The 18,406-nt window shown below is 48.5% G+C and overlaps 10 protein-coding genes across 10 annotated transcripts; 5 read left to right on the top strand and 5 right to left on the bottom strand.

Moving 5' to 3' along the window:
• Window positions 1-84: 84 nt before the first annotated feature.
• N7500_009699 (flavin monoamine oxidase family protein) lies at window positions 85-1,842 on the top strand (the record flags this gene model as incomplete). The annotated part of the gene is made up of 1 exon (XM_056680838.1): window positions 85-1,842. One exon carries the CDS (start codon window positions 85-87, stop codon window positions 1,840-1,842), a length of 1,758 nt encoding a protein of 585 aa, XP_056528220.1.
• A 1,358-nt stretch (window positions 1,843-3,200) lies between these two features.
• On the bottom strand, window positions 3,201-4,873 carry N7500_009698 (FMN-dependent alpha-hydroxy acid dehydrogenase; the record flags this gene model as incomplete). The annotated part of the gene is made up of 6 exons (XM_056680837.1): window positions 3,201-3,346; window positions 3,405-3,640; window positions 3,696-4,039; window positions 4,092-4,127; window positions 4,178-4,692; window positions 4,744-4,873. 6 exons carry the CDS (start codon window positions 4,871-4,873, stop codon window positions 3,201-3,203), a joined length of 1,407 nt encoding a protein of 468 aa, XP_056528219.1.
• A 477-nt stretch (window positions 4,874-5,350) lies between these two features.
• Window positions 5,351-7,001, top strand: N7500_009697 (putative MFS transporter; the record flags this gene model as incomplete). The annotated part of the gene is made up of 3 exons (XM_056680836.1): window positions 5,351-5,565; window positions 5,620-6,147; window positions 6,209-7,001. The coding sequence occupies 3 exons, from the start codon at window positions 5,351-5,353 to the stop codon at window positions 6,999-7,001; spliced, it is 1,536 nt and encodes a 511-aa protein (XP_056528218.1).
• Window positions 7,002-7,397: 396 nt separating this feature from the next.
• Window positions 7,398-8,921, top strand: N7500_009696 (glycosyltransferase family 1 protein; the record flags this gene model as incomplete). Its single annotated transcript, XM_056680835.1, has 3 exons — window positions 7,398-7,927; window positions 7,986-8,603; window positions 8,660-8,921. Coding segments are annotated over 3 exons (1,410 nt in total), but the record flags the coding sequence as incomplete, so codon positions are not given.
• A 263-nt stretch (window positions 8,922-9,184) lies between these two features.
• N7500_009695 (uncharacterized protein) lies at window positions 9,185-9,589 on the bottom strand (the record flags this gene model as incomplete). Its single annotated transcript, XM_056680834.1, has 2 exons — window positions 9,185-9,433; window positions 9,542-9,589. The coding sequence occupies 2 exons, from the start codon at window positions 9,587-9,589 to the stop codon at window positions 9,185-9,187; spliced, it is 297 nt and encodes a 98-aa protein (XP_056528216.1).
• A 323-nt stretch (window positions 9,590-9,912) lies between these two features.
• N7500_009694 (fumarylacetoacetate hydrolase family protein) lies at window positions 9,913-10,819 on the bottom strand (the record flags this gene model as incomplete). The annotated part of the gene is made up of 3 exons (XM_056680833.1): window positions 9,913-10,403; window positions 10,459-10,670; window positions 10,764-10,819. The coding sequence occupies 3 exons, from the start codon at window positions 10,817-10,819 to the stop codon at window positions 9,913-9,915; spliced, it is 759 nt and encodes a 252-aa protein (XP_056528215.1).
• Window positions 10,820-12,157: 1,338 nt separating this feature from the next.
• On the bottom strand, window positions 12,158-13,684 carry tif1 (putative eukaryotic translation initiation factor 4; the record flags this gene model as incomplete). The annotated part of the gene is made up of 5 exons (XM_056680832.1): window positions 12,158-12,811; window positions 12,873-13,231; window positions 13,292-13,360; window positions 13,426-13,500; window positions 13,651-13,684. The coding sequence occupies 5 exons, from the start codon at window positions 13,682-13,684 to the stop codon at window positions 12,158-12,160; spliced, it is 1,191 nt and encodes a 396-aa protein (XP_056528214.1).
• Window positions 13,685-14,226: 542 nt separating this feature from the next.
• Window positions 14,227-15,852, top strand: N7500_009692 (putative F-box and JmjC domain protein; the record flags this gene model as incomplete). The annotated part of the gene is made up of 2 exons (XM_056680831.1): window positions 14,227-14,513; window positions 14,658-15,852. 2 exons carry the CDS (start codon window positions 14,227-14,229, stop codon window positions 15,850-15,852), a joined length of 1,482 nt encoding a protein of 493 aa, XP_056528213.1.
• Window positions 15,853-16,053: 201 nt separating this feature from the next.
• On the bottom strand, window positions 16,054-16,924 carry N7500_009691 (low-affinity Cu transporter; the record flags this gene model as incomplete). Its single annotated transcript, XM_056680830.1, has 4 exons — window positions 16,054-16,171; window positions 16,231-16,408; window positions 16,566-16,770; window positions 16,841-16,924. 4 exons carry the CDS (start codon window positions 16,922-16,924, stop codon window positions 16,054-16,056), a joined length of 585 nt encoding a protein of 194 aa, XP_056528212.1.
• A 320-nt stretch (window positions 16,925-17,244) lies between these two features.
• Window positions 17,245-18,226, top strand: N7500_009690 (chromatin modification-related protein EAF6/MEAF6; the record flags this gene model as incomplete). The annotated part of the gene is made up of 3 exons (XM_056680829.1): window positions 17,245-17,442; window positions 17,628-17,855; window positions 17,957-18,226. 3 exons carry the CDS (start codon window positions 17,245-17,247, stop codon window positions 18,224-18,226), a joined length of 696 nt encoding a protein of 231 aa, XP_056528211.1.
• Window positions 18,227-18,406: the final 180 nt, after the last annotated feature.

Below are 18,406 nucleotides of genomic sequence, written 5' to 3'. Positions count from 1 at the left end.
AACCGCCAGCAATTTCATACAGCTTTGTCAGGTTTGCTTTTTTGCTTCAATTGGTCTAGTCTGCGTCTCTCTTTGAGTGTCGTCATGCAGCTCCAGGTTCCATATCGTGATTTGTTCTCAAGGTCATCTATACGGTTTTCTCTCGACCAGGATCCTCTGAATCACCCATGTGTTCATTCATTTGATTGCTCCTGTTGTCAAAGCTGTTCAATATGCGGTCATGGTCATCTTGGGGTGATCCGGACCGAGAAAAGTGACTCTGCCGTTCGCACGAGCTACCGAGATGAGGAAAGCTCAGACTCTCCCTTGGACAAAAATACCAAAGTGTGCATTATCGGGGCAGGGATTGCAGGCCTGTATCTCGCGCTGATTTTGCAAGATCTTGAAATCCCAAATCTGTCCTGGGATATCCTCGAGGCCAATCGGGATCGCATTGGCGGTCGCATTTATACCCATCGCTTCTCCGAGGCTCATAATGACTACTATGACGTGGGCGCAATGCGCTTTCCGCAGATTCCAATCATGTCTCGTGTATTTGATCTCTTTCACCGAATGCAAGTGCCATTGAAGGAGTTCCATATGCGAGACAGAAGCACGAACACGAAGGGCTATGATATCTCCAAGACTGAAGAAGATAGCTCATCTGCCAATCTCCTCAGTCAATCCTTCGGTCCGTTTAAAAAGGCCATGCAAAAGGACTTTGTGCATGGTTTCCAGCTGCTGATGCAAGCCGATGCAATGAGCACCCGTGAATACCTACGAGGCAGCCACAAGACAGACTTCCGGACAATCCAGTCTGCCGAAAGCAACACGACCGGCACCGGCATGTTTGATCAAGCCTTTTCAGAGAGTGTCATGGACTTCTTCGATCTCGATCAACCCATGACAGGGCCCCGGGACAGTGGGGTAGACATTAAATGGTATTCTATAGATGGCGGCTCTTCAGTGGTGATTGAGCGAATGTCCGATCAAATTAACAGAAACAGCACCATCGAACTCGGGAAACAAGTTCGTCGAATTGCCATCAACGGTGGCACCGATCTATCGGTCTCGTGTGCAGGTGAAGAAAAGGCTCGTGATGGTTATGCGACGGTGTTCAGCACTACCCCATTGGCATGCCTACAGCGCATCGACACTACGTCACTCCACCTTGATCCTATTCAAGAGGAGGCCATCCGGTGTCTGCGGTATGAAGACTCTACTAAAGTCGGTATCAAGTTTGCATACCCATGGTGGGTCGTAGACTGCGGGCTTCGAGGGGGTGGTAGTGCCTCGTCGACCCTGCCCTCGCGGACCTGCGTCTACCCGTCGCATATTTCCGAGGCGGCGTGGGACCAGCCAGCTGTTCTGCTGGCCTCATACACGTGGGGCCAAGATGCCACTCGCATGGGCGCCCTTATCAGTAGTCCGTCTTCCGCCAGCTCTGACCTGGGTGAGGATGAGCTGCTGGATCTTGTTCTCCGCGATCTCGTCCAACAACATCGGCAGTACGGAATCACGTACGAGAAGCTGCAGGGTTTGTACCTGGATCATCATGCCTTTTGCTGGGGCAATTCGCGCTTTTCGTCGGGGGCCTTTGCGCTGTTTGCTCCAGGGCAATTTACCAATCTCTATCCTTCCTTGTCCCTCCCAGCAGCCGATGGCAAGTTCCATATTGTCGGGGAAGCCTCTAGTGTTCATCACGGGTGGGTGGTTGGCTCTCTGAACAGTGCGTACGCGGCGGTCTATCGATTCTTGCTTCGATATGGACAAAGGCGGGCCATCCAGAAGCTGGAGAAAAACTGGGGAACCGTGCACGAGTTGGATCTTGCTGGTGTTGCTGAGCTTGATCGGTCGAGCTAATGAATTTGTCCCTGGCCGGGGATTGTAGACGAAATTCGCTGTCAAGGGGAATAATACCAGGGGGTAGGGTTATCAACTCTTGCCATGATCTGTGAGTGACTAAAGAAAGTGAAACACATGGTCAAATTCTACGACAATTTGTATAGACTAGAAATACCGCTTGCTGGTATTATAATTCAAATTCAAAAGTTCCTTCAGTGTCTGCGTAGAATTGATTCCTCTGTCACATCTGGTGCAGATGGATATGTAAACAATCTGCACTGTTAATCCCAGGTCCTCAGGCGGATATCACTCCCTTCTACTCGCTGTCTAGGTGATAGAACGGGCATTTATATGACAGATAGGTATGTATTTCAATTAGAACAAAATCCGAGGCGATAACTGTCAAGATATCGCGGAAATATTGATGTCAATGTAAATATATTGTTGAAATCTTCACCAGGAATGCCAACCCTTTCTCAGTATCTATGATTTATATATATTCTGAACAGCATGTTTTCTCGCATTTTTAAGTGTTATTAGGATATTCAATTATGAATTCACGATAAATCAGCTATGATGATAAAATCTTACCCCTAGATGACGGCGAGAAACGGGGTGTATACATATAGTAATTTAAAAAGGCCCCGAATGTTTTGCATTATGTGGTACTTTGGGGGCCCCAAGCCCAGCCGATTAGTGCGGCTTTGTGGGGTCTGGGCTGTGTGGGCTTGGAGGTCTGTGGGTGAGTTCATAGCCTCGGGGGCCTCTAGGCTGCACATGTTCGGGACTCGGGAGCTTGAATCTACCCCGGATCTTTCAGCCTTGGGAGAATGTCTCGTGAAATTTCTTGTCTAATTTAATCTATGGAAAAAATAAGCACTTTTTCGTGAAGTGTCCTAGAAAGCATGACCATACGGTGTCAAATTACTGTGCTAAACTCGAGTATTACCGCTACCAATGGTGGAATGAGTGGCAGCTGCTGCTGGGCCTCCCAGGTGCTTGGTCGAAACAATGCTCGTCGCCACCGTTTGTGGGATTTGGCTTTGCGTATTTGCCATAAATCGATGCTGTGGTGAAGGAAGTTTGGCGATGGCATCCGGTAGCCTCCATGAGTATTCCGCATGCATCAAGTGAACCTCGCAGCGCGGCCCATGAATCCTTCATTCATTCAGTGGAGCAGAAACATCCATGAGGCGAGTAATGCGCCTGACCTAGCGCATATATAATCATTATCTGTATCTGGGATGTGCATGATTGTTTCGCGGTCCGTCTGCTTGATATATGGCGTTTGACTTATCGACTCTGGATGATCTTGACTCGATAATTGGTATACTATCTTCTTCGCTGCGACATATCCCTGCAATAAAAAGTTATTGCTATAGTTTGTGCTCTGGCCTAGCATTAGTATTCGTGGATGTAACCAGATGGTCAATGTCCTTTGTGTTCAGTAACCCCGGATGTGCCTGAGAAACATTGGTGATTCCAATTAGTTTCATAGCAGTTTCGAGTTCGCTTTGTAAGACTAGATAAATAGTCAGAAAATATAAAATCATGACCCCTCGGGAAACTTTTAGGCATACTATCAATCAAATGGACTACACCCTCTTCACCGTAGTTGAGTGAATATAGAAATGGACGTCCAATAAGTACACCCTTAGCCCCTAGACAAAGAGCCTTTAGAATATCCGTTCCACGGGTTATTCCACCGTCGACATATACTTCCGTTTGTTGGAAAATAGCTGGATCATGATACTGCAGTTCTAGTAAGGTCAACAATGCCGGTGGCGATGTGTCCAGGTTTCTGCCCCCGTGATTGCTAAAGTAAGAATCCTGTTAGAATCCAACAACACAAGAATTGGACTTAGAATCACCTTAATACAATGCCTTGAACCCCAAGTTGAGCAGCAGTTTGGGCATCCTCGACGCATTGAATCCCCTTCAGCATCACTTTGCCTTTCCAGACTCTCTTCAGCCATGGCAGATCTTCCCAAGTGAACGAGCTATCAATAAAGACTCCGGTTGTTCTGGTAAGTCCACTCCCCGACTTATCGTTTCCGGCCACTGTGCCTGTCATAGGCATTGAGATGGCTTGCTCAGTGCGCACACGTTCATCTGCCTCTCGCTTTCCGGGAACGGGCGCGTCTATTGTCACCATGATCGCGCGAATGCCCGCTGCCCAAACCCTTTTGAGGAGTACTTCGGTCACCAACCGATCCTTGTGGATGTATAGCTGGAAGAAAAAATTTTGCCTTTGGGGCTGCTGAAACAATATCTTCCAATGGGTACGATGCAGTGATCGCGATCTGTCGTTGACTTGTTAGTTCTATTTTTGTGATATATGCCAGCAACCTACACAGTGGATTATTTTTCTGGTTGCTACAGCCCTTGCAATTCCTTTTTCTCCGGTCTCGTGGGCGAGTTTGGCCATAGCAGCAGGCGCAACCATGATAGGTGAAGCAGTTTCGATCCCTTGAAACTGGCATCGAGTATCCACATTTCTTACATCTCGCATCAATCGAGGTCGGAACCATATCCTACTGTAAAATGAATGATTCGCTTCTTTTGAAACGAGGTCATTGGCGGCGGATGAATAGAATGCCCATGCCTTCTTTGACAGAGTTTCGTGGGCGACTCTCTCAAAATCATGAGTACTGAGTATACTCGATAGGGGAGGCTTGGAGAACTGTGAAGTTGTTGATGTATGCTTCGATGAAAAGCCTCTGGAACGCTGTCGCCATATATCATCGATACTGTTGGGATCAAGGTCTCCCATGTGTTGAGATGAGCCCAGAGTGCTCTCAATCAAGCCGTCGGTGTGGACCTGATAGAATGCATGTGTTGCATCACGACCCGCGAATTCAAAGATGACTGTATTGAGTCAGTCATCTCTAGTGAGCTTCAGTATTTAGCATTGCATACCATCGGCACCGCCTGGGTGAGCGCTTGCAAAGTGGGTGAGATCCCACACTTTGTTTCCAACCACTATCCAGCAGTCATCTGTCTCGCAGTGTTTGATCACCTCTTGTACGGAAAGTAAATGCACAACCATTTTGGTGGGAGGTATGTGAAGAACTTCAAGACCAAGTGCGCCTCAACAACTATCCAAACGTATTTGCAACTCAATGATCACTGTCAAGGTCCCCCTTGACTTGGAGAAATGGTCGCTAGTCCTTTCGACTAAGAGTGTGTTGAAAGTATGAATTTGACGGGTGAACTTGTCTCAGAAGGGATGCACAGGTCCGAACTCCTTTTAGCACCTTTGCATTTAATTTGAAGTATTTACTTCATAACAAACTGATATGGAAGTCACATATCGTAATTTGAGTAAGCTACCTGCGTATCAGGGAAAACTGAGACATTTCGCCAAGTGTTGGGAGGCAAAAGCAAAATGACCAGAGCGCGAAGCTGTCCAATGATACAACCTCGGCCAGGTAAGGGGGTAAAAATACAATACTGTCATAGCGTTATTTACTTTTTTTTTCGTAAGAAAAAAAAACATTTGAGAATGTTCGAAATCTTTTGAATGATGCGAAAAGGCAGTATATCTGAATATGACTGTCTAGATGATCTTCGCCAGATCGCTGAAGATCAACCGCTTCTCAGTCTCTCGGAAAATGGATTTGCTATCATATTTTGCACTACCTCGGTATTGTTTATTGCAAGTGCAGTAAACGGCCTAGTCACCCTCAATATCACTCAATTTTCCTCCGAATTCAATTCAAACCCCGGCGTTGAAGTATGGTGAGAAATCTCCTTGGTCTGATTGAACATAAGCCATAGCTGACAGCTCAACAGGCCAATGTCAATGTACTATCTTGCTCAAGGCTGTACATTCATGCTGGCAGGCTCATTGACAGATGCCCTAGGTAGCAGGAGAGCATTTCTGTCCGGATGCTTCATACAGACGGTTTGCCATCTGGCTAGTGGGTTGACCCGGAATGGCGCGCAGCTTGTTGCTGTCAGATTTGTGTCCGGTATGGCTTACCCATTGTGTTTCATTTCTGCAATGGGCATTCATGACGAAAATCTTCCAATTGGAAAGTTACGCGATTTTGCATTTTCCTGTACGAGTGCAAGTCAGTACATTGGCTCTGGGATAGGTATTGTCCTTGGTGGGATATTCTCAGAGACTGCTACTTGGCGATGGGGCTTTCACTATGCTACAATTTTGAGCCTATTTGGATTTCTCTTCTCCATTTGGATGATTCCCCCAAACGCCCAAGAGCCAAAATATATCCCATGGACAGAACTGGTGGAAGATATCGATTGGTCTGGAACTCTGCTCGCCAGTTCACTGATGGGGCTCCTATTCTCTGCCTTGGCGTGCGTATCCCTTTCTCAATGACGGTCAGTAACTTTGACATGCTGATCAAATGGCGACTAGTGTCATCACAAACAATGTGGCTCACATTGGGAGAGCGTGTCTCTTTGTTCCTCTTGCTCTTGGTTGGATCCTGCTCATTGCTTTCCTATTCTGGCAGGATTGCTGGGAAAGAGATAGCATGCAGCGTGTTCAGAATTCTCTTTGGAAAAACCGCCATTTTCTTTCCATGGGTCTGGTTATCTTCTTTGTCTATGCGTCCTCTCACTCTACTTCGCAGCTCATCATTTTTGTATTCCAACGAGTACAGGGTCTTTCGGTCCTACAATCATCTTGGCAATATTCGGTAATCCCGATCGCCGGCGCACTGAGCAGTCTGCTCACGGGGCGTTTCTTACCTCATGTGAGAGCGACCAAGATACTCATTGTTGCAATAGTGCTCTCTGGTCTCTCTCCACTCTTGATGGCGACCTTGAGCCCAGTTTGGCCTTTCTGGAAATGTGCAATGCCCGCCGTGATCTTGAATTCGGTGGCATCAAACTCTGTTATCCCAATTGCCACCATGATGGTAGCTGATTATTTTCCGCTAGAGACCCAGGGGTTTGCAATGGGAGTGCTATGCATTGTGGCAATGATTGGAGCCTCCGTGGGCATGCCACTGGCTACACTAATTTCAAATGATGTTAGCACAAAGCTTCTTCGAACCCCTAGTCAGGACACTTTTCCGCTTCAAACTCCAGAGACATGGATGAGTGGCTACCGAGCTGCATTTTGGCTCTTGTTCTCAATGAACTTGGTCGCCTCGGCCGTCACTTTTGGCTGCTTACGAAAACTTGGATATCTGGGTCGTAAATAAGATATTGGCTATTGATTTGTGCGGTTTATCTTACTTACCTAACTTGCATGTTCCCATTACTATGGGACCTCGTACTCTTATTGAATACAGGATGTCTAGGGGTACACAGGCTGGGGATTGGATCCAGGCCTTCGAATGAGAGATTGGAGACGCATATGATAATTGACTACTACCTTCCCTATCGAATTAATACAAAGAATTCAAGGCAATTAATACCCGTGTAATTCCGCTTCAATTGTCCCTGAGTAACCATACATCGGCTAGTATTCTTATAATACGACACCGCAACCTTAGAAGGAAAGATGCGAGTTCAGACACTCATAAATAGACTGGTGACCAAGAATAACCCATTTGATATTTGAGTCCGTGGAAAATTTGGGCGAAAAGAAGAACAACATGTCACCTCCAAAACAGAATATCCTCTTTCTCACAAGCCCAGAGCATGGACAGTCCAACGTCGCGCTTGCAGTGGCCGAAGAGTTCCTGCGCCGTGGCGAGTTCGAAATCCACATCGCCTCCTTTAAAGAACTATCGCCTCGTGTAGAAGCAATAAACAATCAAGCGGAGAGCGACTACGTTATTCACTTTCATCCAATTGCAGGCCCGTGCATGTCCGAGATCGTGACCCGTACAACACCGGATATCAGTCACCTGCCAGGGCTTGCCGGGACGCGTGATGCATGTAACATAATCAACATATCCGTGTTGGGTTGGAAGCCTGACGAGTATATACGATCATACCGAAGCTGTCTCGAAGTTCTGCAAGATATTCATCCGGTCGTCGTAGTTGCAGACCCGCTATTGCATCTAGGGCTGGATGCCGCTCGCAGTTTTGACACGCGAATTGTGGTGCTTTGGCCTGTGCCTTTGAAAGATGTGGTGGTAACTGTCCAACCAAAGGCTGGCATTTTTTGGAAATATCCCCTGTGAGCAACTCATATCTTCTGAGCGGGGACGGAAGATCTTGCTGACTTCAGTATTCAGCACCGGGTCAGGATATCCATATCCCCTGCCATGGAACCTGATCCTGGCAAATATATACATGGTATTCTGCTTCGGATATATTGTTCGCCTAGGAAAGCCCATGCGCGATCTCTTGGACATTCGAAAGAAAGCGGGAATTCGGACTGAATTTCCCCACGTGGCGCCTTACTGCGAAAACCATCTGCATCTCTCGCCTTCATTCCGAGAGATGGACTATCCGTTATATGTCCCGGATAATGTCATCAGCTGCGGTCCCATCCTCCGGTCATCTTCTTCACTGATGGAAAGCGACCCAGCACTGTATTCGTGGTTGAAGGAGCCAGCAATCTTGATATGTCTTGGGTCACATGTCCAGGCTCCAGAGAATGATGCCATGCAGATGACGATAGCAATCCAGGCTGTTCTGCACGAGTTTCCCAATATGCAGGTCTTGTGGAAGCTCAAATATGACTGGGAAAATTCCCCGGCGGTCAAAAATGTTCTCGGACCCCTTGTCAATGCTGACAGAGTGAGAGTTTTTCCATGGATCAAGCCAGAAATTATATCTGTTTTGGAAGGTAGTAATATAGTTGCGTATGTTCATCATGGAGGAGCCAACTCATTTTTCGAGGCGTGCAAGTAAATTTACCCAATCGCACATTAATGAAAAGAAAAGTGCTGATGCCTCTTCCCAGGGCTGGTGTTCCACAGGTCATCCTCCCCCAGTGGTTCGACACATACGACTGTCCATCCCGAGTAGAGTGGCTAGGAATTGGCTTACACGGAAGCCGCAATGTGGCACCGAAAATAAACGGATCGGTGCTGTCTTCGGCCCTGTTGCAAGTGCTCAAAGATAAAGGGATTCAGGCACGCGCCAGGGCCATTGGAGATTTATGCAAGACAACCGAGGGGCGCGTGTTTGCTCATGATCAGATCGTACAGTACGCCAAGCAAGAGGTGTGAGTGTTTGTAGATGCAGTAAATTCATTGAGTCATGGGCTTCCGCGGTTCCTTTTCTCGGGGGCTAGGAGCGTAGGCATGCATTTGAAAAGATGCCTCAGACCAATTCAACGGCAATACAATAGGATATCGGGACCAAACAAGTCAACGGAAATTTATACACTCAGTCATAAATCATGAATGAGGGCAGGGGATAAAACAACAATAGCGATCCTCAACGCCTGTGTCCACATCCAAAAAGCAGGGCCCAGTGACTGTGATCAAACGGTCGACAGCTCTGTCAGAACTCGCTTAACATCTTGCCGGGCTTGACTCAGCTCATCATCGACTGCCCCGTTGGCATGTCTCGCTTTCACCTCATAGTGTAGCTCAACAAGCTCCTTTGCACGACGAAGATCGACCTTGTCGCCTGCCGGGCTCTTCTCTGCTAATGCGCTATCAGGCTCAGCTGAATCTGAGCCTGTAATATTTTTCTGCACATTCACAAGTGCCAGGGCCTCATTGTGGCCCTGTCCATTGTCAGCATTGTTATATTGTCTAGAGTACTGTCCCTTGCCCAACATACGGCTTGGACGCATTGTCATAGTGGGGCAGCCTTTTGAAGAAATGATACTTACGCAGACGCGGAGGGAATTGATATCCGAAAGAATCTCTGCGACTTGCATGTTGATGGGTCTGATGCTTGAGTTGGAAGAGCAATTGATGTTCAACTCCAAGCCAAATATTGCAATGTCTTGGCAGACTTACTAAGGGGCCCATTTTAAATCTGGACTCCAGAGCTCAAATGAAGATACTGATATGGATGCTGTACGGAGTATCCAAGGCTGAATTTATTATATTGTTCTTTATTTATGTTTACCTCCTGGATGTATCCTCGATCTATTGTAGCCCTTAATTCAAGTGGCTTTTTTTTTGAATCTCTAGATGGCCATTTCACCATATATACCTCTAGGCTCTATAAGTCAAAATATACAATACCCAAAGAAATTTAAGTCTCCTTGAACTCATACCGACCCTCCCGATCCTGCACCTCAACCTCAATCCGTCCCTCCTCAATCTCCTTTCCATCAACCTCAATCGACGCTCTCATAACATCGCCTGCTTTGACCTGCCCAACACCCTTGGGCGTACCGGTCAGGACGATATCACCCTTCTCAAGCGTCATCACGCGCGAGATCTGCGCCAGCTGCTGCGGAATGCGATACAGCATAAGACTGGTCGAGTCAGCCTGACGCTCGTTATTGCCAACGCTAAGGCGCAGGAATGCGTCGTGCGGGTTAGGGATGCGCGACTTGGCGATTTCCTGCGATATGGGGAGGAAGGTGTCGAAGCCCTTGGCGATGGACCAGGGAAGGCCCTTCTTCTTTGCCTCATCTTGCACATTGCGAGCTGTCATATCAATGGCGAGGATATAGCCTATTTCCGCCAGAGGTTTGATTAGCGACTTCCTGTTTCGAGCCCATGTCCGTGGGCCCACCGCTGGGTTGCACAGTGCGATATGCCCATTCAAATCCGGGTTGCATGCTGTACTCACTCTGAATCGCGTCCAATGCCGCCTTCTCATCGTTGGGATCGAGATCGCGCACGGTCTTGCCGATCAGCAGACCGAGTTCGACTTCATAGTGCAGACTGACACCCTTGGGGCGGAGGACAGGACCCGAGCCAGGGAGGAGGATGGATGAAGGGGGCTTGAGGAAAAAGAACGGCTGCTTTGGGGCTGCGTTGTTGAGCTCGGTAATGTGATCGCTGTATCAGTCCATGTCAGCAATTATGGCGCAGGGAGAGAGAAAGGCGGCTGTCGGAACTCTCGAGGGGAATTGCCCGGAGAGGGGGACTTACGCATAGTTACGGCCGATACACATAATCTTGCGGCAGTTGGCGCGGATGGAAGCCATTTTGAGAAGAATTGAAGCTATGCGATTGAGAAAGAAAAACAATTGAAGAAAGAAGTCGAGGGTTAATCAGAGGTTCGGGTGTTCTCCGAAAGATGCGGAGAACTCCACAGACTGGCGGCTTTCTACGCCGACGTTCCTGCGACCGCTTGTATCTTTACCCACTCTGTATACTATGAGAAAAGAGATGAACAAAGATACATATCTATATGCGTTATACCTTGTACCGCAAAATCCAATGGTTATCTCGGCTATTACACATAGAGCTCACGATATATATATTTCGAAGTCAGAACCAAGCATCACCATATGTTTCTTGAATCGGATTTTCGGTATTTGAGAAATGATATTCGGTCAACACTACTTGAGTTTCCATTTTCCATATCAAGCCACAGCCATCGGTTTGTTCGTCCGAGCATCGGAACGTGTTCCGGCGATTCAATAGTGTTAGAAGACAGGTAAAGTGACTAATCTAGTGAGTAAGGCACAAATAAATATTTGCCAGACTCGGAATTGACAAATTCGAGGATATTCGCAGCTGAAAGGTTCGAAGCCTTGACATATGCGCTCCCGAGACTCAGGAGAGCTAGTGATTTCCAGACAAGGCCTGGATGACAACCTCGGGGCCTAGGAGGTTTGAACATGCGGTCGCTGGTCGGGACCGATGGGCGACGATATCGTTTGAGGTGTCAAGTATTTGGGGCCTCAGAAAGTAAGAATTCAGTCTCCAATGCTTGACGAAGTCTTGGGCTATCGAGGACAAATATCCGGGTCTCAATGTGGAAGCTCAGCGGCTGCCAAGGGGCCTTGAATTGCGCTTGGGATATCCTGGTCCAGTCAAGCTTGCCAGGGCGAAGAAGATAATACGAAAGAGTTCAGACGATAAGTATCGAACAAGCCAGTGGGATCTGGTGATAGCTGCACCGTATATCTACACAAGAGAATGAATACGTATTTAAATATCGTTCAAGGACAACGCCCTGAGGAACAAGTCACATTTTGGCCCGATCTATTGATTAAGTACGAGAAGAGGTAGCATCCTTAACCAACAAGAGCGAGCTAGATACAGACGAGGGGAAAACAAAGGGAAATGCATAAAATAAAAAGATAAAACGGAGTAGCAAGAGGTGAACGCAAACATGTCTCATCTCCGTTAGTGCAAGACAAAGGAAACCATAGCAAGGGCCGGGGAGACAGCCGAGGCGTCGACTTGTCAACTCAATATGCATAGGCATAGCCCCAGTCACGTCCCCGGCACACTGCAGGCGGAAACGCAGAAAGCCACTTTTAACGCAGATTCTGCGATCATAAACCGCATCAAGACGTCAAGAGTTAGGGTGTTTAGATGAGGTCAGCCACGTTCATGGGCATCTCCTCAACCTGGGTGGAGTAGAACTGCTCGATCTCGCGGAGCATGCGAACATCGTCGGCGGTGACGAAGTTGATGGCAACACCCTTACGACCGAAACGACCACCACGACCGATACGGTGAATGTAGTTCTCGCGGTTGGCGGGAAGATCGTAGTTGATGACCAGGGAAACCTGCTGGACATCGATACCACGGGCCAAAAGATCAGTGGCGATCAAGACACGGGAAGAACCGGAACGGAACTCCTTCATGATAACATCACGCTGGCCCTGCTCCATGTCACCGTGCATAGCGGAGACGGTGAAATCACGGGCAGTGAGCTTGTCGGTGAGCCAGTCGACCTTTCGGCGGGTGTTGCAGAAGATGACAGCCTGGGTAATGGTGACGGTCTCGTAGAGATCGGAGAGGGTGTCGAGCTTCCACTCCTCCTTCTCAACAGCAATGTAGAACTGCTTGATACCCTCAAGGGTGAGTTCCTGCTTCTTGACAAGGATACGGACGGGGTCGCGCATGAACTTGGTGGTGACCTCAAGGACGTCCTGGGGCATGGTAGCGGAGAGCAGAGTGACCTGGGTAGACTGGGGAAGCAGCTGGAAGATGTCGTAGATCTGCTCGGTGAAACCACGCTAGAAAAGAAAAGAAAGTTAGGGCCGATTGACACACATAATGTCATTTACAGTGACTTACTGAAAGCATCTCATCGGCCTCGTCGAGGATGAAGAGCTTCATGGCAGTGGTGGACAGAACACGGCGCTGAATCATGTCGTGGACACGGCCGGGGGTACCGACGACGACCTGGGGACCGGCGCGGAGAGCGTTCATATCCTCACGGACGTTGGTACCACCGATACAGGCGTGGCAGTCAAGGGACATGAAGTCACCAATGGCAACAACGACCTTCTGGATCTGCTGAGCCAACTCACGGGTGGGAGCAAGGATCAGGGCCTGGCAGGCCTTGACCTCGGGATCGATCTTCTGCAGGGCGGAGATGGAGAAGGTAGCGGTCTTACCGGTACCGGACTGAGCCTGGGCGATAACATCGTTACCTGACCTCGAAGGTTAGGCGCAAATTTTCAAGATTGATTTCGGAATGAAACAAGACTCACCCTTGATGATGGGCATGATGGCACGCTGCTGAATGGCGGAAGGACGCTCGAAACCGTAAGCGTAGACACCTGAAATCCCACTGTCAGTATTTTTTTCCCAAACCCCCCACCTGATAAGACGAAGGGGTACATACCGCGAAGCAGCTCGGGCTTCAAGTCCATAGCGTCGAAGGAGTCGGTAACCTCATCGTAGTTAGACTCGATCTGCCCTGTTGAAGAAAATTGAAATTAGCCTCTATCTTCTCAACACCTCCCCTATCTGACGCCACTCAAAGACTGAATGCGATCGCGATCGCGAGTTCCAGCAAGAGCAAAGTGACGGGTGATTGATAGAAAAGTGGCGGGATTATAACACATACCCTCGGCAAGATCCTCAAGACCCTTGTCAGCCATATTTGCGGTTTGATAAAAGGATCACAGGCGTTGGCTGTGATCGGTGTGGTGGGGTAGTTTTAGCGAACTTGTGGAGGTTCGCTGCGTGGGAAAGTTGACTTCTAGTACCTCAGACTCTTTATTAAAGAGTCTTTTATAGGATACTAGGAAAGGTTGGAAAAATGGTTGGATGTGAAATTCACAAATGGGGTGGGAAGAGGAAGAGAAGAAAAGCGAAAAAATCGAATGGCCACAACTGCGGCGCCATTTGCTACGCTTTTTTTTTTTTTTTACGGGGCAATATTTCACCGCTTGCCTGGTTTGGGTGTGTCCAAGCCCAAGCGAGGTTAGAGTGGGCGAGACGAACATGAAAACATCCTCTGGGTGACTATATTTGATTTTTAAATTGGTTGGTGTGTTGCAAATCGCTGCTATATTCAGTGTCTTTGACTCTGTCAATTCTCAATCTCTTGTTCCCATTTACTTGGTGAACTACCTCTCATTTAGGCCCAAGTCACCTCTAAAAGGACTCTTTGAAGCCCTAAAAGTGCTAATCTCAGATCATGCCTGACATCACAACGTTACCGAGTTATCCCCCACCACAGGATGCAGAGATCACAAGGGACGCTATCCCCTCTCACCCACTGGGTGTGAAACCAAGTGGCAATGCTTTGTTGGCTACCTGGAGTCTTCGCAACGCCATAGGGACCTTTCAACATCTGCCGGACGAACTAATCTTGCTATTGTTGGAAGGCTTCGATGGGCCAAGCCTCTTAAGAATCGGGCGGACATGCAAGGCTTTCTATGCATTCACCCGGGCTGAAGAACTGTGGAAGGCGCTGTTTGTTCGGTAAGCCACAAGCCTGCACTGCAGATCCAGTTGAACTATGTAGATCTAAGTCATGTTTTGCTCCTGAGTCTTGCACCTACTTATTCATAATATAATAATTGTCATAATGAACACAAATAATACTCATACTAAATCTGGTTGCAGTGACCCAAGAGAAGATTTCACATGGCGAGGGACATGGCGGTCAACATATCTCAATATTCCCGCCTCCAAGGTGCCTATGATCGACTGTTCCCAGCTGTTCTCTGATTCTTTATACCGGCCTTTCAACTGCGCACATATCGCGCTTGACCCCTATGTCTCCAAGATCCCGGGGCGGAACCAGATCGCACGACTTCGAGACCTCTCACCGGAGGAATTCCAAGCAAATTGGACTGACCGACCATTCATTTTAACTGAGCCCGTCAAAGCCTGGCCAGCATACAAAAACTGGACTGTCGGGTCACTACTCGCCCGATACGGAAAGACCAAATTCCGTGCCGAAGCCGTGGACTGGGCCATGCGCACTTATGGTGACTACATGGCAGACAACTCTGACGAGAGCCCGCTGTACCTATTCGACAGGTCCTTCGTATCCAAGATGGGACTGTCCGTCGGGTCTCCAGAAACCACACCCGACGCCTCGTACTGGCCCCCAGCGTGCTTCGCTGAAGACTTCTTTTCCGTGCTTGGTGACGACCGCCCTGACCATCAGTGGTTGATTATTGGGCCCGAGCGATCCGGCAGCAAGTTTCACAAAGACCCCAATGCAACCAGTGCTTGGAACGCTGTGCTTCGAGGCCCCAAATATTGGATTATGTTCCCATCCAGCAAGAAACAGCCCCCGCCTCCTGGTGTTTTTGTTTCAGATGACCAAAGCGAGGTGACTTCTCCACTGAGTATTTCCGAATGGCTACTGGGCTTCCATGCTGAGGCACGCCGGACTCCGGGCTGTGTAGAAGGGATCTGCGGCGAGGGTGAGATATTACACGTTCCATCTGGTTGGTGGCATTTGGTCGTGAATCTGGAGCCGTCGATCGCCATTACACAGAACTTTGTTCCTCGAGGCCATCTCGGCGCCGCCTTAGATTTCTTGTCTAACAAGCCGGACCAGGTTTCTGGGTTCCGGAAAAACGTGGCTAACCCATGTGAGCGGTTTATGGCCGGTATGCGCGAGTCATATCCCGATCTACTGGAGCAAGCTTGGGACGAGTTGCAGAAGAAGAGCGAAGGCAAGAAGCGCAAATGGGAAGATATTGTTCATGGCAAAACAGAGGACGCCCCTGATGGAGGAAACGCCGAAGGAGGTGGATTCAGTTTTGGATTTGGCGATGATGGAAGTGATGTTGAGGTTCCATGAACTATTACTGCAATATGGAGAGGCTGATGGAATCACAAAACAATGAGGTCGCCACCACCAACCAGCACCATTTCCCACCGGAAAGAGCTTCCAAACCCATCAATTTCAGTACCAGAACCAGTTCAAATTTCGACATAGTTGTCATTGCTTTCCATGCTTGTCTCTAAATCTGCAATTCCGCCAATGCCCGGATTGTATCCTTTAATGACACGCGATCGTCTTCGAGGCTGGGGCCCCCTCGGAGAAAGCCAAGTACCCCACGAACGCGCCCACTGCAACTGCTATCATGACCTGCCCATTATACGTCATGAAGAGAAGCCTAGACCACCCAGTCAGTAAACCAGATATTGGCCAAGGTGTTGGCTGGGAGGAACTTACATGATGAAGAAGCTATAAAACACCTGAACAGCATACAAAGCTGCCAGGGTAAGCTTGCCCTTGCGAACCAATGCCCCTCTGTTGTCACGTCCTACAAGTAGTGATGAGCTTTCGTTGTGAGTGTGATGGATTGCGTCCGCCAGGCCGTTGGCAATGATAGGGTCGGCGACCTCAGCGTCTGCAGAGAGCCAAGGCATCAATAAGAAGCTTGCTTATTAACTGTATACCATATCCCTATCATGTCTCCAATATGAAACGAAAACATCACAGGACTTGTTGGAAACATAGTATCCTTGACATTGTACCTTGACCGACGGAAAAAAAAAGTCACTTACCCCCAGTAGTGGCAGAAGGGCTCACAAATGAACTTAACCGCTGTGCATGGGAAGCCTCGTATTTTCGAGTCGCCGATCGTATTCCCTCATAGCCTGCAGTAAGGATAACGATAGCGATGAGGGACAAGAGGAAGGAGAAGGGACCGGTGACACGCCAGCTGCGGAAGATAATGCACAAATTCTCGGAGGACCAGGTGAACAGCATCTACAATACAATATTCGAGATCAGTCCGAGGTAAATCACGATCGAACTATCACCAAAGGCTATATCTCACGTTCATATTGCATTTCCCACCCATATCCATATCGCCGTGACCCATGTCACCGTGACCCATGGCCATATGTATCGAGTGGTCCATCTTTAATAGTATATAGATATGACAAAAACAGTAATAAGAGACTCTTGTGTCTCAAGAACAAACCAAATGACAGTATACTCGTAAGATGCAAGGGTATGAGGAGACAAAGATCACGACAATTAAGAGAGGGGAGTGCAAACAGGACAAACCGATAAGGTCTCCAAACGGCTTTAACTCTCTCGATCCCAAACGCGATCATTGCCTATGCACTAATACAACTTCAACCTCAATTTCAACCTCATTTCGTCCATTCCGCGCATGCGACACGCAGCTTCGACCTGAAATAATTATTGTTTTCAATTGCGCTCCACCCCACAATAATGGCAGACACTGCACCGGCGCCAGCCACTGCGCCTACGAACACCGGAGCTGCGGCGCCCACAGCAGGTGCAACAGCAGGGGCACCAAATGCGCCTGCGGACCCGAATGCCGCGAATCGCGGGCTACCATACTACGAGAAACTGCGTCGCGAGCTGAGGGACACATTACAGAAGAAGCGATTAATGGATAAGAGCATGGTGAGTGCAATCTCGCGCGTTCTCATATTCTAGGGACTGGACATTGTTACCTCTCCGGGATTTTGTTCTTTGGCCGTGCGAGCATGTATAATATTATCAACTCTTGGATCATCTCGCAATATCCCCCCAATGGATGTGTCACTTGTTCTACCGTGATGTGCTGCTCACATATTTTTCTCCCATAGTCTCAACTTGAAGACCAAATCTTCCGCTTCGAACAATCATACCTAGAAGAAACCACCGCTGGAAACATCATCAAGGGCTTTGACAACTATATCAAGGGTTCCGCGAACGGGTCGAGTCTCGGCGCTGCGGGACTGGGTCTGGGCGGCAGCATGGCTGGGTCGAGGCGAAAGGCGCAGGTGACGGAATCGGATCGAGTTTTCTCGCGGAGCTCGGCGAGCTACATGTTGGTATGCAGAACCGACCCGAAAGAGAAATACTGGCCTTGCGTGCTGAGATAATGGCCTTTTTGATATGAACTGGGGACTAACGATTATCGATGTGTCTTCAGGATTCCCCCGGTCCCTCCTCTGTGCAAACAACGCCTTCCCACGCAGCAACACCGACATCTACGACTGGTGGAAACGGCATGTCTATGAAGATTGACCCGCTGTCCGCCTCTGTTTCTGCTAGCGGGATGAAGAACCCGAATGGCTCAAAGAATAAGAAGAAGGCGACTGGCGGGTCGAAGAATACGAAAGGCAAGAACCAAACTGAGGATATTTCTGACGAGGACAAGCCTTCTGTTAAGCGGTTGAAGATCAGCTACGGGAGAGACTGAGTCTTCATCTTGTGAGATTCTGCTTTTACATTCTGGGCCCGTCTTGCATCTGCTTGGCTTTTTCTCGATTTAGGAGTTGGTTGGTCTGTTTTTTCACACGAGTCCTGGGAGGAGTCGTGTTATGGCGTAGCGGGAAAATGGGAATGGGATTTATCAGTCTTGTTACACCTACGATGCGAT

Source organism: Penicillium coprophilum (assembly GCF_028826855.1).
Source record: "Penicillium coprophilum strain IBT 35676 chromosome Unknown utg000006l_segment0_segment0, whole genome shotgun sequence".
Classification (NCBI taxonomy): Eukaryota; Fungi; Ascomycota; class Eurotiomycetes; order Eurotiales; family Aspergillaceae; genus Penicillium; species Penicillium coprophilum.
This window is presented reverse-complemented; position numbering and strand designations above follow the sequence as displayed.